Raw genomic sequence first — 27,230 nt, forward strand, 5'->3', positions numbered from 1 at the left:
GAAAAATGACAAAAGAAATTAAAAGAAGGAAGACAAGAGAAACACTGAGGGGAAGCTTTAAAGGGATCCACGGATAGAAAGACTTGTAGTTCTTAAAAGATAAACATTATTATGAGTTAAAATTAGAGCTGTCCCGATCGATCGGGTCCGATCACGTCATTTTCAAAGTATCGGAATCGGCAAAAAAATATCGGACATGCCTTTTTTTAATATATATATATATTTTTTAATTAAATCGTTTTCTAATTGTATTTACCGTTACAAACATAATATGTTACACTCATCCAGAGTCTTTAGCTTAGTCTTTAGTTTTTAAAAAATGTATCACGTTAGAATATTTAACACAATTAATGAATGCGCTGCGCGACCCACCCACGCATTGTCGCGCTCAATCTGTAATGGTGCCGTTTTACCTATATAGGCAGTGTAAAATGAGTAAAGTGAATTTTGGCAGCCTTTGGAACCTTTTTTTGCTTGGCTAAAGCCTTACAATCCCTCTCCCTATGATTAGAAATATCATGGGAAGCAATGTGGGGAAGCAATGTAGCAAATGATCTTTTTCTTAACACCTTAAATTATTTCCCTACGCAGAGAAGATTTATCAATTGGTAGCACTATGCACAGTCATGGTTCCACTTCCCATCATGCATTTGGGCAAGCCTACAGTATCATTTAATGAAAGCTCAACAAATACAATAGATGGCAATATTTAGTCACAATATACAAAGTCACAAATCTTTCTATCCGTGGATCCCTCTCACAGAAAGAATGTTAATATTGTATATGCCATCTTGAGGATTTATTGTCATAATAAACAAATACAGTACTTACGTACTGTATGTTGAATGTATATATTCGTCCGAGTTGTATTCATTTTTTTCTTAATGCATTGCCAAAATGTATTGATCGGGAAAAATTATCGGGAATGATTGGAATTGAATCGGGAGCAAAAAAAAGCAATTGGATCGGGAAATATCGGGTTCGGCAGATACTCAAACTAAAACGATCAGGGTCAGCTCGGGAGCAAAAAAACATGATCGAAACAACCCTAGTTAAAATAATTTGATATTAAAACCCCTCTTGGTCTTTTCGTTTTTGTACAATTTGTAAAATTTGTTGAACTAGTAGGCCGCCATTGTTGTTGACGTCACGGGGCGGTGACGTCACTGGGTTACGCTGCCGGGCTATGTCACGTGTTAAACCCTTTCAATTGCAACCCGAGAGGAACATTAACTCATTTGCTCCCAAAAACGTTCTATTTTTAATTGTTTCAGTGTCCCAAAAACGTATTTATACGTCTATTACGTTTTTTTTTTGGTTGTTTTTTGTTGTTGTTTTTTTTTTGCTTTTTTACAAGAGGCATCTCTAGGTTCTGATGCAACTAAGCTGCAATGCACAATGCTCAAAACCCATTTTAAAGCAATAAAACTGGCCACTGGAGGGCAGTAGCGCATTTGTTAAGAACTCATCTCGGGCCAAGAAAGGAATTGAAGAAAAATAGTCAGGAAACGGAAGTTGGAGGGATCTTGTGAAGACGCGTGAGGAAAAATGTGGAGAACGATCGGGAAAAAAAGGCAAACGACACTTGAGGAGTGTTTTGAAAAAAAAGGAAACCATCGTCAAGGAAGGATTCAAAAAAATCTAGATGACACAGACGGTGATGAGAGAGAAGTTTACCCCGTCTGCCAAGACGGCCACAACAGCGTCAGGTTCCACACGCGTTCTGCGGAGCACACGTCGCGTTACCCCTGAGCCCGAGGTTGAAGCCAACGATGAAGATGATGAAAAAAGTGAGACCGATCTTGATCCGGACTCATCAGATTATTGGGAGCCACCTCATTCAACTGGGAGCAGCCAAGAGCCTTCCCCTAATATTATGTTCAAGTAAATTGTTATGTGCGCAAATAGTTCAACAGTTCAATAGTTTAGTTATGTGTAAATAAATTGTTACTTTGCTAAAAAGCTCTATTTGTCTTGTTGTTTATGTTATTTTGTAGAAGGAAATCACAAAAGCAAAAAATTGCTATGTTAAAGTCAAAGTTATGTTTGAAATGTATGCTTTTACAAAAAGCTCAATTTCTCTGTTTTTTTTCATCAGAAATTGAAAAATTGCTCAAACTATGCTATTTTCTAATGCTGATTTCTAAAGACTGGAAAAAGATATGTACTAACTTTTTTCCTGCTGAAAGAAGAGAGTAATCTTTCTTTTGGTGGGTTCCATGTTTATATAGCAATAGAACAGAATTTTCTGTGGGCATGTAAAAACAGTCAAAATCCAGTAAAACAGCCGGCAGCGAAGGGGGTTGACCCGGTGAAAATGACTGGGAGTGAATGAGTTAATGAGTATGACAGCACTGTCGATATTTCACAAAACGAGCAGCAAAAGCAAAATGAACAGGAAAGATGGGATGAGACTAGACGAGACTTGAACAAAACCGGTGTTCTGCCAAAATGTGCTACACCGGCAAAAAGTTCTACAAGATGTGAATTTCACACCCTGAGTACTACCATTCGCCTTCAGCTTGTTTTGTGTAGATGCACACAGGCAGCATATACTAAAGATGTCTTAAGAAAACACTTAAACCTTGTAATATCAAATAAGGGTGGTTTAAATACGCTATGTGACTAATGTGGTCAACAGATAAAAAATCTGCTCTAAAGCTACCACAAGAAAACACAATGCTTAAAAGTGAGAGGGAAACACATGCAAAACGCATTTTGAGGCAATTAAAAGATAATACAAGTAGTGCTGCAACGATTAATCAATTAACTCGAGTAATTCTATTAGATAAAAGATTCGAATAAAATTTTGGTGCTTCGAGTGCTCGTTTAGTTAAAGTGGCGTTGTAATGGTTCGTTTTGAAAGTTTTTGCATTTAGTTTTGTTGATTTGGGTGGATACACTGCCCTCTAGTGGCAAAAGTGAATATGATATAACTCTTTTCACATGGCTGATTCCAGCTGCTCCCTGTTAAGACCAACATAAGCTAAGTTTTTGTTGAGCAAAAAATTTTTTTTAATGCAATTATAATTTAGTTTATAGGTGTATTTAGCTCTTTTTGTGGGAATATGTGTTCGAAGCATTTGTCAAGAGCATTGTTAAAAAAAAAGTTAGCATATTATAGCATCTAAGCTAGCGGACTTTTGCTATGTAAGTTAGCCAATTGTTGTTGGGTTTTTTTGTACTTAGATCCTCATTCATTATTTTATATCGTTTGAGGCTCAGTTTAGGTATTTTAATCTTTAATTTTCCTTATCCGATTACTCAATTGTTCGAACTAACTAGTTCATCGATTAATTTACAACTAAAATAATCGATAGTTGCAGCCCTAAATAAAAGACTCAGTAAAAACACAAACAGTGAGTACTCGCTGCTTTTAACCAATGTGCTCATGTGTTGGACGTCTCGCCACGTAGAAGGAATTGCAGAATCCCGGTAGTGCTCGTCTAGAGACAGTGACAAACTACGTCATTATATAGCATGGCGCCCTCTGTAGGTCAAAACATTTACTAAATATTATAGATTTTTAAATCTGTGGAAATATTATATGTGTTTCTAATAACATATTTTAGTAAAAGAGAACAATTTTGGCTTATTAGAGCCTAAAAGTCTTTAAGTCTGAGGTTGCCTTTAAAGAAAGGACAAGACAAGAAAATGAAAGAAGGGAAAGTACTGGCCATGCTAGGAGAGGTAAAAACAAAAAGAATGGACTACTAACTAAACTAAAATAATAGAATATGGGAAAGCACATGAGAGAAAATGTAAGAAAGGGGAAAGGATGAGACCGGTAGGAAAAGAATAGGAGGGAAAATGAAGTACAAATACAAAACACAACGTAAAAGGACAGAATAACTCAAAGGAAAGTATAGAAAAGTCAAACGAAAGCAATCAAATAAAAGTACATGACAGGACAGGGTAAGGAAAACCAAACAAAGGAAATGTAAAACAAGAGAAAATAGATGGAATGTGAAATCTGACAAATGACACAACAAGGATAGATGAAACGAGGAAGAACAGTCTACTTTCTCTGAGAAACAAACGAGTAAAAGGCGGCGACGGAGGAGGAGGAGGTCGGTGCATGACAAATGAGCCTCGTTGGCCGATAAAGGGGGATTAACCTTGCAGCTAATGATGGCGGGCATAAATAATGAGCCTGACTCTTGGAGGGGGGCTCCTTTTGGGAGGCTAAGAGAGGACAAACGCGAACAGGAAAACTCAAAAGAACAGACTTGAATGCGTCAGCAAATCACATCACTCGGGCTGTTTTTTTAGATTTCACGAGAAAAGATAAAAACTCCACTGTACAATACGAGCACAGTAAAGCGGTGCTACCATCTGGCCTCTATCGCAATTCATGACGGGAATACGGCGCTGTTTGAATGGCCATTTTGTCCAGGTAAAACAGTAAACTCGAAACACTTGACATTACCAAAGTTCAACCTTGGTTGAGGTCTGTGCGTCCAACTTACTGGAGCGTCATTTGAACCCCCAGCTCCCCTTGAACGCCCCACGGATACAATACAGTACTTTCTGGTTGGTTAGCATTACTTAACCTTGACGTCGCCGTGATTTATGGTGTTTGTGGGAAACATGGCAGGCACGCAACACCCTGCGAATGTAGTGCCACAGATGCATATCTCCTCCCGTCGTTGGACATACATGAAGCTCCTCACCTCCCTTCAGAGCCAATACACTCCAGTCATTTATTATAAACACAGCAAGAAGTGAACTGAATTGTTAGGAGCTCTTACTGTAGGCATATCTGATTCCGATCGGATTCCTCCTCAAATCTGATTTTTAGGGCTGACTATTCACACTATTAGCAAGTACTCTGCGTGGATAGAAAAATTCAGTTTTACTAAAAAAAAAAAAAAAAAAAAAAAAAAAAAGCTATAAAATCCAAAACACAATTCAAAATTCGCAGAGGTTACCTAACAGGCTATGTTATTCCTAAAACTATGACGCAAAAAAACAATGGAATTAAATAGTGATGTTTTTTTTTTAAATGCCTCTTCTGTATTGGCGAATCCTTGAACAAAATATTATCTCTCTTTTCAACCCAAACACAGCACTTCAAAACTACATATCCCATAATGACTACCGCGGCTTACTTCACTGACAGCTAGCACCGGTAGGCGAGTCAAAAATCAAACATTGGAATAAAAGTTCAAAATCAACATCAGCGTAACGATCCTACACCTAACGGGATTTTACAGATCACGCAAGTACAAATCTCAGACAGAAGTAAACAGTTGCCGAATGTTTAGCAAGTGTACATTCCGATAGCCAGTGAGCTCCTGTCCTGACAAAGATTTGTTTGTGAATGAGACTTGACAGTTGACGCATGACAAAGCCAGTCTGTGACTGCGCACGCATGTGCAAATTTGTATCCAAAGAAGAATAAAGGTACTTTTGACTTATTTAACACTTTTAGGAACATGAGCATTTGATTATATACGTATTGAACACAAGTTTTAACAACTGAGCAGGCTCTTTGGGAACACGTCACAGGTCCGACAGTACCGTAGTATTGCAAATAATCAGTCAAAAAAACGGAAATTTTCATGAATTTATAAAACCCCGTCGGACGCCCAGAACAGGATGTAAAAAGTGGACATGTCCAGGCTAAAGAGGACGTTTGGTCTCCCTAATACACTTGACACATTGCTGTGGCAATGAAGGTATCATCATCATCCAGCAAAGAGTGACGCCACGGACAGTCAAAACCTGCCAAATAATCTTGTCCATATCTGATATGAAACTATGTCCCATATGTGGTTTCAATTCGTCCCGCAAAAATACGACAAAAAAAGCCATGTAGTTTCAATCTGGATAGGCTAAAAATCCTTATTCTGGCTGCCAGTCTAAACAAGGCCTTACATTCCCGGGGCTGGCGTTTGCATAATTTCCACAGAGACAATTGTCACGTGACTTAATGGCGCGTTTCCAAAATAAGGAACTTTTAAACACAACCTAGCAAATAAAGCCAAGCACGTTCGGTGGACTTGAATGTCTTTTCCTCTGGCGCCCTCTGTTGGATCTTAGGAGTCAATGCAACGTGCAATACATTTTTCTAGTGACATTTTTGCTCCTCCCATGGCCATCTCAGTTCCCAGATCTTGTTTTGTTGGCAAAAGGGGGTTGTACAAAGTATTAACACCATGGGTGCTAATAATTGTGACACACATTATTTGATGTCAAATAATTATTTCTTTATGTGGGATTTTCCCCCCACTGAATAAATGCACTTGTATTGCGTTGTAAAGCGCTAATAAATAAGATTAACGTTACTGTGACTAGCTCACGTAACGTTAGCCCTGCGGAGGGCTAGGTTTCAATTCATTATGACCACTTTCGATGCGTGGCTAACGTGTCTTACATACAGGCTTTAATATAACATAGCGTTGTGGAGTGATGAGGATGTAAAATAAAAACTCAATAATGCTAACTATCAATTTTAGCTCAGTAGTCATTGCTGGATAAAACACCAAGTAGCACTAGTCCCTAATGTGCTCCAATACAGCCTGTATCATATATTTATTTTGAACACTGCAAAAACTCAAAATCCTATCAGGACTTACAGTTTAGACTAACTTAACTAGAACTTAAAAATGGCTTGACACAAATAGAAATTCAATTGAAACACGTGGGAAAAAATCCTCTTTTAAGTGATGTGCGTTATCAAGCGTAAATGCATTTTTAGGTGTATACATATATATATATATATATATATATATATATATATACATATATTTATATATTTTTAATAAGGTCTAAAGGTCTTTTGAGTGAAAGCAGTGAATTAGTCTTTTTTTTTAATTGTAGTTACATCTGAGATGCAATTGTTGGCTATTTTCAACAATATCCATCGAAAATAAAGACATTGATTGACTGAAAATGGTTCAAGATTAGATGAAATGTCTTGTTTTCTCATGCATATTTATAATTGCTCTTCACCTAAAAATTTGTTTCATCCGATTACTGGATTAATCGATGGAATTTTCAGTCGATTACTCGATTACTAAAATATTCGATAGCTGCAGCCCTAATCTGTATTAAATTAGTATGAAATGGTCTTTTCTTTATTCAATGTTAACTATTAACACAGACTTACCAACTCGTTGCACACATGAACAAAACTATAATACATTTATAAAATTATATTTTATGATTAATTTTAACATTTTATTTGAAATGTTTTACATTTTCATTTGTTTGTGGTGTGAAAGTTGTCAATATTCTTTTTTTCGGTCGTAACGACACATTTCTCTTTATCCGCCTTTTTTCCGGAAATCATATTATTGATCTTTCCTCCTGTAGTATCCATCTCATTATTGTGAAAAGCCAATAAAAAGATTAATGAATGATTTCATAAGTACATCACAGTATATTTCAATTGGCCAATCAAATGGAAAACAAAAGTTGCAGTTCACTATTTAGCCACAAGAGAGCGCCACAGGAACATCAAGACAACTTCGACGCCTGGGTCTGCATTGACTGACAGACAATGAATGATTCTTGTCCTTGCTAATGATTGCCTGCATGTATAAATTGCTAGTATGAGGGAGGAAAAACTGCTGGACGACCTTTTTAAAAAGCCAACAAAATAAGTCATTGACTAAGAAGGCGAAGGGCAATTGAGAAGCTTCTGGCAAAGCACGCCAGAGCTCACTCGAAGCCAAAAATCCCCGGAATGACAGCAGTGAGGAGGGAACGGATCAATGGCATCCACTCCAGCTCTTTGCCCAAAAAAGACAGATGCTCCACTCTCATTCTCTTCCTCCATCAGCGGCTATTCTGCTTCAAGTGTATTCCTGCTCACACCAATTTAATCCCGCATCAATTCAGACTGAGCTCCGTTCAAATTGGACTTGAAATTAAAGGCGTATTGATCAGCGCCCGTGGATCTCACTTCAGTGCGTGAATGGCACAGTCAATGAAGATGATGATGAAAGAGTGGCGGCTTTCAGTATTGGCTGCAACTGACGGTGATAGAGGTTACATCAATTTGAACTGGAAGGGCTGGCAGTGAATGATAACGTTACAGGGCCATTAAGGACGATGGAAGTCCAATCTAGTTGAACTGGGATTTGGCAAATGATCACTGCAAGCCCCTCCCAATTTATTGGGACTGGACGTCCATCGCCTTCAATGACAGTGAATGAGTTAACAACATTTGCTTACTTAATCTTTTTCATATACATATTGTGGCTGATTGTTTTGTAGACTCCGTGCTAAGAGTTCTCTATCAGAGGCAATTGCTCTAAGCACTAGAACTACCAAGGGTGGATCAGTTGATACAAACCCCTTTTCTATCCAGAGAAGGGTTGTCTTACCCTAATCAGCATATCTTTTGTGAGCATTGTGGTCCTCATTAGTCTTTCCCATTCACAATCGCAAAACAACAGGGTTGGATTGCTCCAATGGCGTACTGCAAGCAACACGTCACTTCCGCTCATTACTATTCATGACATTAGCTACTGTTGCTAAGTAGGGACAAGCCACCGTTTGTCCCTATTTGGAAATCGTGTACGAAGGAGATGTTTACAGAGCTAAACCTACCAATTCTCTCCGAAAATGATGTGCCAGGTGCCTAATTCACTGGCAAAGATGTGGAAGAACATAAAAATGTTCAGTTAAAGAGATGGCTTGAGTGTCGGAGGCTGAAAAAGACGAAAAAAACGAGCGGACCTAAGCATAGCTTTAGCTTTTTTATCGACGCGACTGACAATGACATTCTCCTGTTTCAACAAGCTATCCTTTACCATCAGCCCTGTCTTTCTTATATACCCTCTGGTTGTCCTACGTCTCTTACCGTTCTTGGGGGTAATTTAGTTAGCTTTGTGTAGCGATCGCAAATGCTACTCAGTGACAGCCAACGAACAATTTTAATTTTTTCATTAATAAACCATGTTAATTCTATAATTTATTTACACTTCCCCCTTAGTAAAGTTGTTATATATATATATATATATATATATATAACAGAAACGGTAACAGTGGCAGTCAGATACCATTGTAATTCTTTTCAGGTCAGTCATTGTCAGACAGAAGCAGTACGGCACAACGTTACGCAAAAAAAATAAGTTAAAAATATAAAAATGGCTTACCTCTTTGTCCTCTGAAAGACCATGCCAATCCAACATAATGTTTGCTGCATATGAAATGTGAATGGATTCACCGAGCTGTTGTTAAAGTCCGCGCAAGTTGATTCGGTTTTCACATTTTTTCCTCCCGAGGTTTTGGTTTCCGGAAACATATGAAGAAAAAATAGGTGATCAAATGTATACTGTTGTGTCTACATGTCATTGCCTAAATACTGTATACGCTACAACGCGCTCAACTTTTGTTCAGAATTCGCTTCTTATCACTTGGTTACGATGCGGCTTGCTTTTCATACAATCGCACAGCTTCACAGTCCTTTAAACCAGGGGTCCCCAACCTTTTTTGCACCACGGACTGGTGCGATTTGGGTCTTTTTTTGACGGACCGGTGTTTTGTCACATTTTGCTTGCCTGGTACACCAGACTCACCGCTGTTCCAGCTATTGAGTCTGGCCACCATTCAGCGGATACAATTTCCAGGGCGGAGCAAGCCCAAGAAAACAGACAGCGGAGTGGACCAATCAGCGACGGGCAAACGTGACGTTGATAAAACGACGAGGGCAGGACGAGGGACTTGCGCGCGGAAGTAAACATACGAGGAGAGCGGAGTTTATTCAACAAGGCTAGCGCGAGATAGACTGTTGTCAATTACTCGTGTTGATGCGTTTTTGGTAATTTAAAACTGATTTTACCGTGGATTGGAACATATTCTCGGCTCTCATGTTCACCATCTGTGTTGTTGTGGAGACGACTTCCGACGCGCAAGAGTGACGTTGCTCGTTAAGAAAACGTCACGCAAATAAACAAATCTGATTTGTCGATTGATTTTGTACCTGCTCGAGAGGCCGTTAATGGGCTGGTTCCCAGACTTTTCTCTCAGTGTTTGAAAAATACAGGGAGAACAGTCTGGCCGTGCCAGGCAAAAATTTTGCACCCTTATAAAATTTTGCTCTCAACGCTTTTGTGGCGGTGAAAAAAGCCCCCTTTTATATTCAGTTGGACTCTATAATATTATCCAACGGTGCTAAAAAAACGATTTACATCATAAACATACATGTGCAACACGAAAATGGCATAAATTAATGCTTAACGACACGGCAAAGTCGTTAAGTGACAGAGCTGCGTGCAGTTGTTGTGTGCAGCTAACATGGTAAACGTAAGTTAATATTCCTTTCTTTAATTCGTGGTCATTTTTAACGTTACGCGCATGCCAAATTTGTCAGAACACCGGCAATGTGCGGCAGAAAAATACAGCAAATATAAAATAACATTTGGTTTTAGCCCCGTCGTGTTAAGTGCAAGGAAAATACAACTCACCCGCTGAATCAGTGGGAGGCCTGAGCTTGTTTCGTTTAAGTGCTCTCCTAGCGATGTCAGGATATTCCAAAATGACTTTAATCCAGAACCTCGGTAGAGTTGTTGTCTCAAATGTACTTTTAAGGTCGCCGTGATTTGCGATCCCTAAAGCTGATATTCCTGTTGCACAGACATGCTTGAATCACTCGGTTATTCACGAATCCACTCCTTAGCAGTTCATGGGTCTTTAGTGATTGTGAAGTAGCATAGATTTTGTTTTCTTCGAGATTGTAGGCTCAACTTCTGGGTCGTCAGGTTCCCTTTTACCTGTAAAAAAATCTGTCCAAAGATGTCTGTTTTTCAGTCATTCTAGTGTTGGGGCTAATTATTTCCGGGAACAAATGTGATGGGCGACGACCTACGTCATACGTTATTATCGAGCCCAAGCACACATAGATATGGGGGAAAACACAGACAAGACTGAAAAAGCAGTTTCTGGTCTTGCAACCGTCTTTAAAAGAAACTGCTGTATTTTGAGCCAAAACAACTATTGTTTTTGATAGAACAATATGTCTATATGCTGACATAGCAGATTCATGGCGCATTAAGCCCCCAAACTATTTTTAATTTGTCCGTTTTACCCTGAAAACCCCCGTTTACAGACGTCGCGCAACCGCTTTTGTTTCAACACAGCCATAAAACCAAGGTAATTAATTATATTTATTATTCAAAATGTCTGTCGTTTTTAGCTTAGAATCATTAATTGATGTCTCATATTTTGTTTTAAAAAAGACTTTAAAAAATTATTCACTCACATATTTTAAACTTTTAAACAAATGACGTCACAATTTAAAAAAAGGCGTCCGCAAAAAAGTCACGGATATCTACCTCATAACTATCTCTTAATTGTATTTTTTTGTTACTGTCGCATTTTCGCCGATATGTTAGATGACAAATAATCGATCCAAACAAAAAAAATTAAAAAAAAACATTTAAAAGGGTAAATATATGAAAATGAAAATCTCGACCACTCCTTGATGTCTGCGATTTCTGCATTGCGACCCTTGTTATATTACCATGTTTCACCCATAAAATCCCCCAAAAAATCCAGCTGTGGCCATTCACTGCTGTGTCTTGACACTCGGTGATACATGCTACATGGAGTTTTTGGGATCGAAACAAGGTAAGTACGCGATAATATCTCCTTAAAGTCAAGGTGTCTGTAATTCTGCTCTCGCGTGCTCTCACCTCGAGATCGGGTTTTGCTGTTCAAAAAACTTTTTTTTTTTTTTAAATGCCCTCTTGTTCAAAAATTTTCTTTCCCCAGAAAATTGAGATTTTAAGCTTTCCAATGATGTATCACACATGCATATCGGAAAATTTTGGAAGTTGGCTAAATTGGGGGTCTCAGAGCGGAACTTTAAGTCACCTCAGTGTTTTCCGCCATATACAAAACAAGATGTACTGCTAACAGTCCAATCAATGCATTTCTATGACGACCTCCCATTCTGTAGTTGTACATCTAGAGTAGACAGGGATATTGGTGTGTTAAACGGCACAGGCCAAAGTCAATCGGCCAGAACGCAGTCGTTAATAAATTATTTATTATTTCTGTGCGGTCCGGTACCAAATGCGCCACGGACCCGTACTGGTCCCGGTCGTTGGGGACCCTGCTTTAAACAGTGTGGAAGCTGTGAGTTTCCAGATTTTAGAGTACATTGTTCCACTACAGCGAAACAAGACGAGTCAATGGCTAAAGGCTGGGTTTATCCCGCCCATTGGACACTCTGCGTCTCTGGGGTCTATGGGTAGTGGGAGAGGCTCGGCTGGCCCGGACACACTGGTTCTCTGCATGATGATTGGGTGATCTGTCTGAGGCTGAATCCCTTTTCGATTGACAGCAAAATGAGCGAATCAATGATCTTGTCGTATTAATATTAACATTTTTCAATTTTCATTCCGTCTTTCTTAGTTAAACCTGACACTTTCATAATCACTCTAGCGACATTTGCTTTGCTAAAACGACTAGCAAAAATTCAAGCTTATTTCTGGTGGGTTTTGTTCTATTGTAGGTGCTTGTGTTTGGAGACTTGACTTCTGGCACTATAGTTTCTTTCCGCTGTCACAAAGCACTCACAGTCAGAAACACTTTGAGCTTTCCCTCATTGAAAGACCAGCATCCGCCACTGATATAGTACTACAAACTTCAAAACAAAATGGCTTCCCAACAGCAGAAACATCTCTATGAATAATTCAAGTATGTTAACCTCACACATCAGTAGTTTTCCAGCCAAGATTAACTTTCAATAGCAGTGAAAGCTTAGGTTTAACTCCAACAGATAACCCACCTGTTGCTGTGTTCTCTCCACATGGCTGACCCACGGCCACCCTCCAGACCAGTCCTTCGTCACTACAGCGTCCTGGGTTCCCTGACCTCCTGCCATGGTCACGGTGCCCCCGCCCAACCCTGTCTGAAGACCCTCTAGCTTCTGAGCAGCTTCATGATCAGGTTTCCGCTAAAAGAGTCAGTGGGTGCGGGGCAGCCGACTGACATTTAGAGCTTAGCGAGGATCACGTGCCTCCATTTTGACATTGCTACCTCACTGCCCCCTATTGAACGTTTTTTAGAGTGGCAACATTGTGTTGGCGTTCCAAAACAATTCAGCCTCTACAGTCTTGCAAACAGTCCACCTCTTCCAGGATGATGTAAGGCTGAATGTTCAACTTCCTGAAAATATCCACTGAGATTTCTCCACCTACACGTCCCACATTGCAGTGCATGCAGTTATGGAGATGAGTGTGTGTGTGAGGGGAGGCTCCATGGCGACAGAAAAAAAAAACCTTTTGGGTATAAAGGATCCTGCCGTTTGATGCTGATTAATTCTATTTCAGCTTTGAGGTAGGCCTGGGTGATAGGTCGATTTTATGAATTGATTTATGTACTGCGAACGATTTTTAAAAAAAAGTAATACAGGTAGTCTGCCACCAGAGGACAGGGTATCCGCCATCATAAACAAAATAAAATACTTTTGGAATTTTTGGATGGTTGTGCTTTCAATGCGAAAAACACCGTCTTATATCCGGGCCAATATGGTATTTATTTTGGGGTATCTTTTTTAAAATTTTACAGATGAAAACATTTTAATGCCGACTAAAACGAGACGAAATTGGTCTGAGGTTTTCATCAACAAAAACGACATGATGACAAACACATTTTGAGATGATAAAAATATAACTAAGACTAATAAGTAGGGTTGTTCCAATCATGTTTTTTTTTTTGCTCCCAAATCGATCCCGATCATTCTCGATAATTTTTCCCGATCATATACATTTTGGCAATGCATTAAGAAAAAAATGAATAAAACTCGGACGAATATATACATTCAACATACAGTACATAAGTACTGTATTTGTTTATTATGACAATAAATCCTCAAGATGGCATTTACATTATTAAGATTCTTTCTGTGAGAGGGCTCCACAGATAGAAAGACTTGTAATTCTTAAAGGATAAATGTCACTTTGTATATTGTGACTAAATATTGCCATCTAGTGTATTTGTTGAGCTTTCAGTAAATGATACTGTAGCCATTTAACTGTTCTGCCCAAATGCATGATGGGAAGTGCAACCATGACTGTGCGTAGTGGCATCAATTGATATATCTTGGGAAGTAACTTAGGGTGTTAAGGAAAAATTCAACCACTACCGTTCTTCCCCACATTGCTTCCCATGATATTTCTAATTGTAGAGAGAGGGATTTTAAGGCTTTAGCCAATTAAAAAGAGGCTCCAAAGACTGCCAAAATTCTCACTACTCATTTTACGCTTCCTGTTAGCTCTATATATTAAAAAAAAAAAAAAACAAAAAAAACGGCGCCATTATAGATTGAACGCGACAGTGCGTGAGTGGGTCATGCGTTAATTGCATTAAATATTTTAACGTGATTAATTTTTTTAAAAATTAATTACCGCTGTTTACGTGATAAATTTGATAGCCCTACTTTAAGCCAATACTAAAGACTCTGGATGAATGTAAGACATTTTGTCTGTAACGTTAAATACAATTAGAAAACGATTTAATTAAAATATATAGATATATTAAAAAAAAGGCATGTCCGATATTTTTTTGAGAATGTCTTTGAAAATGACATGATCGGACCCGATCGATCGGGATCTTTACTAATAAGTATTATCGTCCAACAGAAGAAAATTAAAAGGTCTGCCAAAAACACTGCAATTGTGAGGTAGAAAACAGATTAATATTTTTACGCCTTATCGCGCTAATTTGAGGTTGACTGAACCACTAGAAATGAATTGTCCTCTGTAATCTTATTCATTGCGCCCTGTTTGTTACCTAAAAACCTTGTTCATAATGACTGTTGTAAACCAAGGACCCCCTTGTAATCAAGCTACCACAAAGTCAATGAGAGCAAACCACTCACATTCTCTGCATCTCACTTGTAACATTAGCCACAGCTGAGGAAACCAGTTCAAACTGCAAGTACAAGACAACATGCGCTCACATTAACACACACGTGAACCCGCGAGCAGGCGTACACACACGCACCATCACTGTAAATGAGCTCCTTTGAGGGTGTGAAAGTCAAGGTGCAACATGAGATGACTTTCATTACCACTGGCAGGGAGGGGAGTACGTACACACGCTTGAATTCCGAAATCAACACGCCACCTTTGAGACAGCCATGTTGAAGACGTGCTGCTGAGGGGATGTGTTAACCCCCACTTGTGGATTAGCCTGCGTGATGATGATGGCAGTGGGGAGGCTGGAAGCAATACTAATGCTCCAGTGGAGAAGAGCAAGCTGACAACAAGACTCGGGCCTTGTGCAGAAGGCGGGAGACAACCAGTAGGAGGGCAGGGGTGCTAGTATAAGATAAAGCAACGGCGTGGCACCCATACACACGCACAAAAATGAGAGATTTTAGCAAATTCTTGCATGGAATGTAAACATCTAAGAGGATACTCGAGTTGTGTCTGTTCTAGACATGTGCCGATTACCGGTTTCAAGGTATACCGTGGTATGATAACCGCCAAAATTTTCTGTCATACCGTCCCTACGGTATTAGCTATTTTTTATGTCCCAAAATGCAGGGAGAAAATCCCTCGCTTGCAGCTGAAAGGCTCAACCCTCCCCGACCGGTTGTTGCTCAGTGTCGGTGAGTCAGCTATGCTACACAATGGCTGGAGGAGGTGAAACTCCTGAACGTTTCCCCCCATCGAAAAAAATGAAATCGCTTGTATGGGACTACTTCGGCTACAGAAAAGTTACATACGGCCACGGCTTAAGGGTGATTTATGCTTCCGCGTAGCGGTGACGGAGGACCTACGCTGTCAACGCAGACCCGATTTACGACCCTACGCCGTAGCCTGACGAGCACCTCGACAATATCCTGACTACGTGTCACGTCAACGCATGGTGACGTCACGTCAACGGACTGTGATTGGTCCGCGCGAAATCACCGCCAATTGCAAACATTCTTGCGCTACACGCAAAAACAGACCACCTCCGCAACACTCTTCTGCATCGCCTGTGCTTCAACATTTGTTGTTCAGTGTTGATGAGCTGAAGACCCACATTCAAGTTAGGGAGTTCCCAAAAAATCGATTATTAGATGCATCACGATTCGACACGTGACGATTCGATTACGATTCATAAAGGTTCAGAAACTATTTCCCTGATAACTTTATGACAACCGCTCGTAGTGGAATGAAATTCAAGACGCGTCTGCTACCCAACCCAGACACCTTTAACGGATGCACGCGCGTTATGATGGATGCTGCCAGTTACTGAGCAAGAGATTTACTCCTTTTCAAAAGACTGGAAAATAAATTTGTGTATGAGACAGGCAGGGACCCGGCGTTCGCGCTTCTGTGTGCTGTGTGCAAATTATTTTTTGCAACGAGAACAGAGATAGTTCGTTGCTCTTTGTCTTTCAGTTGTCCAGCAGTAATTTCAAGTCATGTCAATTAAAAAATGTCCTGAGTGTGTTGCTAAGACCTGTGTGCTTCTTTAGGAGGTGAGTACACGAACCCTCTTGTACTGTTTAGCCTTTATTGTTGTTGTTTTTGAGATGTTAACAGTTAGCGCCAAGCTAATTAGCTAATTCGCTAAAGTGTATTTCATATGCAGAATGTGTAAAACCATGATTAACTACAGCTGTAAAACTACAAACATGCGAAGTAGTACAAAAATCTGTGAAAACAAAGTATATGTATATGTATGTATATGTGTAAATGTTATTGTATTGTTGAGAGAAATAAGGACTTCCTTTAAAATGGTTAGTGTTTTTGCACTTTCTAGTTAAAAATAAAAATAAAATAAAAAAAATAAAAGCAGTTGAAGGGCAGCTTTTTGTTGTATAGCCATGTTTCCATCGTTCCTGTTGAATCATTAGGATATTTTAAATAAATAATGGACATAAATAATAATGTACGATGCATCGATAATCGTGATAACCGTGATCATCGTCAACACCGTGATAATCGTTCAGTAATCGAATTGTAGCACCCTGAATCGTAATCGAATCGAATCGTGGGGTGCCTAAGATGGCACACCCCTACATTCAAGCGTTCCATCTCCATTGCCATTGTTGTCTAACGGAAGAAAACTGAAGGAATTCGACAAGAGTCACAAATGTTATGAAAATATTTCATAAAGGTTGAAACGTAACGTAGTGTTGCTTTAATAACATTTGTTGTTCAAAATCGATGAGCTGCAGTTGCAAATACACACATTTTATCTCCGTTGCCATTGCTGTCAATGACCAGAGAAAAATTAAAGGAATTCGACAACAGTCCCCCAAAACCGTACAAACACAACGCCACACCCCTCTAGTGGCTTGGTGGTGAATTACAGAGCAACGCGTTTCCTTTGCGCAGAACTTCGAATGCTCATTGACTCCGTAGGGTCTATGCCGTCGCTATGCCGTCACCGCAATGGAGAAGCATTAATTAAGATTTAAAGTAGGAGGGCCAACCGACATGTAAAACATGTTTGCCGAGGGTGGCTGCCGAGGAGGCAATACCTCCAATATGATTTTGAATTTTTACTAAATTAAAGGTTAGTAGGTTAGTAAACACTGTTACGAATGTTTCCCACCAGCTCCGAGTTAACTCCAGCGTGTTTAATGTGTCTAGCGGTGGTAAAAAATGTGGGTTGTTTTTCTCTCTGGCAACTGTCTGTGTTGAGAAAGAGAGTGTGTGTATAATGTAAATATGATACGAGTCATACACACGTGCTTTTTATGGAAAATAATTCAATTATTTTTATTCTACTGGTAATAATATTGCGTTGTAGCTGTGGGTTTAGGCTCACCTAAAGGACTGCATTTATTTTAATTTTATCTTAAATACTTAACATTATACTTATGTTCCAATTTGCTAATATGGTTTGAAAAATCAAAATCCTGTTCAATAATTTCAATACCGTGATATTTTGTTTAAGGTTATCATACCTTCTCATACCGGCACATGTCTGGTCTGTTCTTGTAAAGATTAGCATTAGCATACGGCTATGATTGGCTGTCAGGAGACACTAGCTACAACAGTTGCTTCTAAAGCTGAGTAAGCTGCTTCTCCCCCATTGTTTGTGTGCCCCACTTTTTACTTATAAGAAGCACTTCATTGTAAAAAAAAAAAAAAAAAAAAAAAATCTGTCTCAAGACTCCAGCTGCACACTAAGCTTGATTGCTGGAGACAAAATTCCCCCTTTAGCATGAATGTGTATGTGTGAGAAAAGTACAACCTGCCAGGCATATTGTATTTACCACACACTGTAATTATATGGGGCTTTGAAAGGCAAAGCCCCATATAGTAAAACTACCTTTTTTTCCTGAATGGCATTTCTTCGGCGCGCAGCACAGCCCAAACTCTTTGACCGACTGTGACAGTTCAAATATCAAAATGACCGGAAATTTCGTGCGACGCAGGGAGTTTTTTTTAATGAGCCCCCAAAATTTTCCATTCGCCTGTAAATGCGGGTTTTTGGATTTTTTCCCCCAAAATGTATCTACAGTGATCCCTCGTTTTCCGCGGTTAATGGAGACCAGAACCCGCCGCGATGAGTGAAAAATCGCGAAGTAGCGTTTGTGTGTGTTAAATGTATTTATTCAGATTTAGCATTGGAAAGAGATACATATAAGACATATGACACTTTTTTCCCCAAAGTATAATTTAAAAAAAAAAAAAAAAAGTATATATATTTATATATTTTAATTAGGGCTGTCAAACGATTAAAATTTTTAATCGAGTTAATTACAGCTTCAAAATTAATTAATCGTAATTAATCGCAATTAATCGCAATTCAAACCATCTATAAAATATGCCATATTTTTCTGTAAATTACTGTTGGAATGGAAATATAAGACACAAGATGGATATATACATTCAACATACGGTACATAAGGACTGTATTTGTTTATTATAACAACAAATCAACAAGATGGCATTAACATTATTAACATTCTTTTAAAGGGATCCATGGATAGAAAGACTTGTAGTTCTTAAAAGATATAAGATAAATGTTAGTACAAGTTATAGATTTTATATTAAAACCCCTCTTAATGTTTTCGTTTTAATAAAATTTGTAAAATTTTCAATCAAAAAATAAACTAGTAGCCCGCCATTGTTGATGTCAATAATTACTTACACAATGCTCATGGGTGCTGAAGCCTATAAAATCAGTCGCACCCAAGCGCCAGCAGAGGGAGGCAAAACTCCATAAAACACAATTAACAAGTGGGCATTTCACTGTACTGACATTTAAATCTGTCTGAGCGGGACATGTGCGTTAATTGAGTCAGATATTTTAACGTGATTAATTTTAAAAATTAATTACCGCCCGTTAACGCGATAATTTTGACAGCCCTAATTTTAATCTTTTTTTTTTTAATCAAATGTAATAATTATGATAAGTTTTAAACATGTTACTGTCCCACCGAATTATTGTTAAACAAGAATAAAGTAGTAGAAAAATAATTGGCTTTTTTAAATGCATCATTGAGCGAGTCTATTCAAAACCGCTCAAGCTGGTGGCTTACACACAATGAGTTGCCACAGCAACTGTTTAACAAGTTAAACGATGAGAAGTTTGTGACTCTGGCAAGATGAAACACAAACATCTGTCAATCAACGTGAACTTTAATAAGCAACTCCAGTGCACGTCTACTGCCTGACAAACAAAGAGCAAGGAGAGGGAGGGAGCGAGAGTGACAATACATGATTGGCTCTGGACAGCTCATCTGTATTTCTTTTTTTAATTGAAAAAAAATCCGCAAAGGAGTTTGAAGCACGATGTAGCGATGGATCACTGTAGTCCTACTTTTCTGACCAAATCGCATAATTTACACATCAAAACTTCCAGGACGGTAAGGGGCATACAAGTTGTATACAGAAATTGCCGAAAATTTACGGTTCCCTCAAAATTCGTCAACAACTTGCCCATTCATTTCTAATGGGGATGCCATTGACGGCAATGTACGTCGTTCCATTCATTTCTAATGGCAAACATTTTCCCTTTCAATGGCAGAAAAACATAGGTGGTTGTGATTTTTGACCGATTACCCTTGCAACCCATTGACATTAAACTGGGGCCCAAGTCAGTGCCATTGACAGCCATGTACGTCCAAATTTCTCATTCATTTTCAATGACAAATGAACATGTATGGTTTTGAATTTTTACCATACACTTACCATTACAGCCCATTGACATTCAACTGGCACACAAGTAATTTGACGCCACTGACAGCTATGTACGTTGAAATTTCCTATTCATTTTCAATGGCAGAAAAACATGTGGTTTGGATTTTTATGCCATACACTTACCATTACAGCCAACTGACATTCAACTGGCGCCCAAGTACGTCAATGCTATTGACAGCCGTGCATGTCCATGCCATTGACAGCCATGTACGTCAAAATATCAACAGGAAGTGACCTTATATCAACAGGAAGTGATCTAATAGATCTGCATCTACCACAGCAAACCCCATCGTAATTTCTCCAGAAATTGCAGTTTATAGTTGAAATATAATGTAAATGATTCAACACTTTGTCGAAAGGAGACATCTACAAGTATTAATAGCATTTGCTTTAATTTTCCCTAATGAAAGATGATTTGATAAATGTTTTCGAGTTCACAGAATGAATTTATCTAATGCCTCAAGGCACCACTGTCTATTATTTCAGTAAAAATTAGAGCTGTAAAATTAAGCGTATTTTAATTGTGACCATTAATGCACCCAACTTAAGCAATCAAATCGTTGGTGATTATTGCGGCAAAAATGTAGCCTCTGCTGCACATCTAATCAAGCACTTTTCCCTGCTGAGTAATGGCGAGACAAAAAAGTGTGAAAGGAGCTGTTTTCCATAACATTATACATCATACTGATAAAAATGAGAACAAACTAATTGTGATCATTTTTGCCATGTGATTCGAATCTAGGAGAAATACAGTGGGGCAAATTGTTATTTAGTCAACCACTAATTGTGCAAGTTCTCCCACTTGAAAATATTAGAGAGGCCTGTAATTGTCAACGAGGCTAAACCTCAACCATGAGAGACAGAATGTGAAAAAAAAAAACAGAAAATCACATTGTTTGATTTTTAAAGAATTTATTTGCAAATCATGGTGGAAAATAGGTATTTGGTCAATACCAAAAGTTCATTTCAATACTTTGTTATGTACCCTTTGTTGGCAATAATGGAGGCCAAACGTTTTCTGGAACTTTTCACAAGCTATTCACAAACTGTTGCTGGTATTTTGGCCCATTCCTTCATGCATATCTCCTCTAGAGCAGTGATGTTTTGTTACTGTCGTTGGGCAACACGGACTTTCAACTCCCACCACAGATTTTCTATGGGGTTGAGATCTGGAGACTGGCTAGGCCACTCCATGACCTTGAAATACTTCTTACGAAGCCGCTCCTTTGCTGCCCTGGCTGTGTGTTTGGGATCATTGTCATGCTGAAAGACCTGCCACGTCTCATCTTCAATGTCCCTGCTGATGGAAGGAGATTTTCACTCAAAATATCTCAATACATGGCCCCATTCATTCTTTCCTTTACACAGATCAGTCATCCTGGTCAATTTGCAGAAAAAACAGCCCCAAAGCACGATGTTTCCACCCCCATGCCTTACAGTGGGTATGGTGTTCTTCGTATGCAATTCAGTATTCTTTCTCCTCCAAACACGAGAAACTTTGTTTCTACCAAAAAAGTTCTATTTTGGTTTCATCTGACCATAACACATTCTCCCAGTCCTCTTCTGGATCATCCAAATGCTCTCTAGCAAACCACAGACAGGCCTGGACATGTACTGGCTTCAGCAGGGGGACACATCTGGCAGTGCAGGATTTGAGTCCCTGGCGACGCATTGTGTTACTGATAGTAGCCTTTGTTACTGTGGTCCCAGGTCTCAGTAGGTCATTCACTAGGTCGCCCCGGGTGGGTCTGGGATTTTCGCTCACCGTTCTTGTTATCATTTTGACGCCACGGGGTGAGATCTTGCATGGAGCCCCAGATCGAGGGAGATTATCAGTGGTCTTGTACGTCTTCCATTATCTAATAATTGCTCCCACAGTTGATTTCTTTACACAAGTGTTTTACTTATTGCAGATTCAGTCTTCCCAGCCTGGTGCAGGTCTACAATTTTGTCTCTGATGTCCTTCGACAGCTCTTTGGTCTTGGCCATAGTGGAGTTTGGAGTGTGACCGGCTGAGGTTGTGGACAGGTGTTTTTTATACCGATAATGAGTTAAAACAGGTGCCATTAATACAGGTTACGAGTGGAGCCTTGTTAGACCTCGCTAGAAGAAGTTAGACTTCTTTGACAGCCGGAAATCTTGCTTGTTTGTAGGTGACCAAATACTTATTTTCCATTCTAATTTGGAAATAAATTCGTTAAAAATCAAACAGTGGCATTTTCTGGGTTTTTTTTCCACATTCTGTCTCTCATGGTTGAGGTTTACCCATGTTGACAATTACAGGCCTCTCTAATCTTTTCAAGTAGGAGAACTTGCACAATTGGTGGTTGACTAAATACTTATTTGCCCCACTGTATAATACTTTAAATATGCAATGAAATATGGCAGAAAATACATTTCCCAGCTTGTTGACAAACAGACAACAATGAACTTTCAAAGAGGAACGTTGCATCCATCATTTTTGTTACGATTAGCATCATCATCATCATCAAGGGAGGATCATGGGAACATGCTAGCATTTCTAGTGGTTCCTGGAGGAAGAGCGGCAAGGGTTTTAAGGGGTGGCGGGGGATTTCATGCGGATGAAACAAAGGGAAGAGTGGAAATCTAAGTAAAGACGTGGCAGAGCAATGTAGTTATGTCATATGTGGAGTCATTCTCCTGCTTCCCGCCTCCACCTAAATGCATGGCAGCAGCAGGCAGTGGTGAGGAAATGCAAAAAACAAGGCGGCGGAGGGGTGAAAGTGCAAAGGGAGGAGAAGAAGAGGCAGGGAAGGTGTGTGCGTTAGGGGAACAGACGGGTAGAGGGAGTCATACTTTGGGCGTTTCGGAAGCCTGGACCTTCTTGGGAGATATCTGTGAAGAGAGCAAGACAATTACTTTCTTGTTCCCCCCTCTTCAGAGATATTTCCTGTGGCATATTGCTGTTCTTGGTTGTGGCCATTTTAGCCTTGAGGCTAACGAGCTCGGAAGATAACTGTGTGCGCGAGATTATTCGTCACAACAATTCAGGCTGAAATGATTCACACCGTGGCCCCGATTCAGAGTCTAGCTGAATTGTTATTTGTCTTACTGACTGGAAATGACACGAGAAAGTTCCCAATATGTTGCTAGCATAAATATCGCAATTAAAAACATTACGTCAGACTTGGGTAGAGTAGCCAAAAATTTAACTGAAGTTAGAGTAGCGTTACTTCTAGGGCTGTCAAACGATTAAAATTTTTTAATTGAGTTAATCACAGCTTAAAAATTAATTAATCGTGATTAATCGCAATTCAAACCATCTATAAAATATGCCATATTTTTCTGTAAATTATTGTTGGAATGGAAAGATAAGACACAAGACGGATATATACATCCAACATACTGTACATAAGTACTGTATTTGATTATTATAACAATAAATCAACAAAATGGCATTAACACTAACATTCTGTTAAAGCGTCGTTCTTAAAGGATAAATGTTAGTACAAGTTATAGAAATTTATATTAAAACCCCTCTTAATGTTTTCGTTTTAATAAAATTTGTAAAATTTTCAATTAAAAAAAAACTAGTAGCTCGCGATTGTTGATGTCACTTGTTGAGGTGGTTGCAGCTCAACGTTGCATTCGTAGGAAGAACTGACGGAGAATAAGTTGTCTTTTAGCCAAAACTTGGCATGTTTAATTTCCACTGACATGCGGATACATCCTCTCTCATTGCTGTCTTCACAGGCAATCCCACAAATCAAAGTCATCAAAGTCAAACACAAAGAAGTAATAAATGTAGCACTTTAGACAATTAAGTCCCATCCTGCCATCTTGTGGCGAAAAGATAATATGTAAATAATAACAAGCAATAGGAGCATTATTTCCACATCAACTGAGGACACATTTATGAATACAAAACATTTCCTCCACCATTTCTCTCAACATCACTAATTACACAATGCGCATTGTGCTTACCCATAAATTCAGTCGCACCAAAAAGCCAGCAGAGGGAGACAAAAAACACTAGTAACAAGTGGACATGTCACTGTGCTGTCATTTTAATCTGTTTGAGAGGGTCATGTGCGTTAATTGCATCAAATATTTTAACGTGATTAATTTTAAAAAATCAATTACCGCCCGTTAACGCGATAATTTTGACAGCCCTAGTTACTTCCAAATAATATTACTCAAGTAGAAGTAAAAGTAGTCGTCCAAAAATTTATTCAAGTACAAGTAAAAAAAAACATACGTTGAAAAGAATACTCAAGTAATGAGCAACATTGTGAGTAACTGCTTACAATTTCAGATTTTTTTTTAAAATAAAGTTTTTTTTTTCTCAGCGCAACTTCATGTATGAGAACTAATATTACAATACAGTACTATAACCTAGTATTAGGACAAAAAGATGACACAAAATCATCAAGTTCAGACCAGAACAATACGATCAAACATCAACCATCTAAAAAGGCGTCTAGTAGAGAAAAACATTGTTACGTCTGATTTGTATAATGCAGTCATGTGGTTATTGTTGCGATGTGTCATTGGTGAAACTGAGACAGCCACTGTCGGCATCTCTGGCAAAAAAGAAAGTCAATATGTAGAATAAAAAGGGGAAGTGTAACAACTCTACTGTAGCCCAAAGTAGCGGAGTAAAAGTAGTGTTTCTTCTAGAGGTCGACCAATAGGTGATTTTCAAATGCCGATGCCAATACTGATATAAAAAGAAATTAAAAAAAAAAAAAAAAAAAACAGCCAATTGCCGGTATCCAAAGCCGATTTTGTAAGCCGATATTTGAGGCCGATATACTTTTTTTTAAAAAAGCACGTAGATTATAAAAGGAACTTTAAAATAAAAATTGCTTCAACAGCTTTAAAGGTACAATGAAGAACTGAGACTTAAAGGATTAATTCGATCTAGCGCTACCAAACCAACGAACGCAGCACTTCTTTTGATGATTATACACACTCATCAAGACAAGACTGCTGCGGGGTCCTTCAGGGGTCCTACCGTCAGTCATCGGCGGCCACAGTTGCCCACACAGATGCCAGATCAAAATCCTTTTTTATCGGCTTATTTTCTTTGTTAATCGGCCGATGTTGACCAAAAAAAAGTCGATATATCGGCAGGTCGACCTCTAGTCCTTTCTTCACAAATCTACTCAAGTAAAAGGTGTTGTTGAAAACACTGTTGTTTTCGTCAACAATGACGATACCGAATGTATTTCGTCAACAGACAATTTTTTCATGACGATGACGTCACGATGACGCGTTGAAAACGTGTCTTGGGAGACTAACTCATACTGTACGAGATGGGATACCAGTTGTCGTCTGAAGACACAAGAACGAGATAAAATTCGCCATAGTTTCTGTCATAAATTCACAATGTGTGATATTTTCTTATTGTATGTGTAGTAAGAACATATTTAGCAGTGTATGGCCGTGTCACTTATGTGACGTCCTGTGCTCCCCTCGCCCAACACACAGGCTTATGCGTGTGCCCATTCCAGGCTCCTTTTGTGAAAAGTGTCAGGTGCTGCGTGGTAAGTTTTGTTTTCTCATCTTGGCTATGGTATGTTGCTTTAAGCCTTTAAATGTCTGTGCTGAGTGATTATCACACACTAAACTTGTAGCGCTAGCATAGCGTTCGTGTTAGCATTAGGATTTAGCGTGGCGACTCAGTGTCTTCTTCAACTCTTGGAAAACATTTTACATACAGTTTGTGGTTTCCGGCTGACTTTAATTATTGCAAATAATGTGCTGTTTTTCTGCTGAGTGTGTATTATCGTCATGAAAATGGTGATGTCCTTGTAGACTCTACAGTTATGTGCTCGTCTGTCATGTTTATTCGAAATTGTTGGAAAACGTTTTTTTTTTTTTTAAATGGATTAAAACTTTTGAAGTTTATAGACAAAAACATTTTGAGAACTGTCGACTAAAACTACAGGAAGACGAACGCATTTTGACTAAAATATAAAATATGACTAAGACTAATAAGTATTTTTGTCCAAAACAGGAGAAAATTAAAATGGCTACTAAAAACAACACTGGGGGTAAAACTACATTAAAAGTAAATTTTTCTCAAAAAGTTACTCAAGTAAATGTAACAGAGTAAATGTAACACATTACTACGCACCTCTACATTACGGTGGAAAAGTGAATTTATTAAAACAAACCAGTACGTAACATGGATTCGTTAAATAAAAATGAGAACTCTAAATTGGACTTTTCTATTATATTTTCATGTCTGAAATCATCACATACTAACAAAATATTTGAACCAAACCCTGACTTTAAAACTATAGGTATAAAGTGAAATGAGATTTTTCTTGTTGTTTACCCTTAAGACGTAATTAAAATTACTACCTGTTCTTTTATGTCCTGTTGGGAAAAGCCAAGTGTCTATATAGTCTTTTATTACTTGCACGTGCCATTTCCAGCCAATCCACAAATAAATCTTCACTGTAACTCCACATTGTGATGATGATTCATTTGGGGCTTCCCCTTTTGTTGTGAGCCAAGCGTGCTATGAATGCAGAAACAAATCGATGGTTAATTTCCAGCCCGGAAGGCGGCGAAGAGGGAAGGTGAGGGGCACTTCTGGAAATATGAACGATTATCGGTCAGGGATGACACAAATGCTACGACTCGAGCGCTCAGGCCAGTTGAATTCTACTGAAACGTCTTCATGAGTATCAGTGTGATAGCCAATGAACAACAACACAACAGAGGAGACACTCAGAAGGGTCACAAACGAGGAGACACAAAAAAAAAAATGGAGACTTGCATCGATGTTAATGGAAAAAACTTGTGATTTCAAAAAATGAGCAAGTTTAAATCTGCATTAAGCGTCTTTCTTCCTACTGAGTCATGTTTTCGTAGCCATCTGGTACAATGTCGGTTTACTAAACATTTGCCTGAGTCATGTTTGAGTGTCATCGGCTCCCAAAAAAGTAGGTTTTTTTTCCTTTTCTGTTTTTACAATGACAACAAACATCAGCAGTGAGTGCCGCTTGCTGTTTTTCACTTTGATGCTTTAAACGCACCGCACCAAAAAGAAAACGCTACAAAGACGCTTTCATTTTGAGAGGCCCTTCATGAAGGATTTGTGTCCCAAAACTTCCATATGTCTCAAACTGAAAC

At 38.8% G+C, this 27,230-nt stretch overlaps 1 protein-coding gene across 3 annotated transcripts in view; it reads right to left on the reverse strand.

The window, feature by feature from the left end:
• pak5 (p21 protein (Cdc42/Rac)-activated kinase 5) overlaps positions 1-27,230 on the reverse strand; it is an 88,312-nt gene that overhangs the window by 46,328 nt on the left and 14,754 nt on the right. Inside the window, exon 1 of one of the 3 annotated variants that reach the window (XM_057823011.1) lies at positions 12,749-13,822. The exons of 1 other annotated variant lie outside the window; for it this stretch is intronic. In XM_057823011.1, the coding sequence (XP_057678994.1) occupies positions 12,749-12,844 (96 nt within the window). In that variant the 5' untranslated portion in view covers positions 12,845-13,822. Of the gene's footprint in view, positions 1-12,748; positions 13,823-22,937; positions 22,977-27,230 lie in introns of those variants that run through there. One more of the 3 variants, XM_057823009.1, reaches the window with a different exon arrangement.

This window comes from Corythoichthys intestinalis, chromosome 19 (genome assembly GCF_030265065.1).
Source record: "Corythoichthys intestinalis isolate RoL2023-P3 chromosome 19, ASM3026506v1, whole genome shotgun sequence".
Classification (NCBI taxonomy): domain Eukaryota; kingdom Metazoa; phylum Chordata; class Actinopteri; order Syngnathiformes; family Syngnathidae; genus Corythoichthys; species Corythoichthys intestinalis.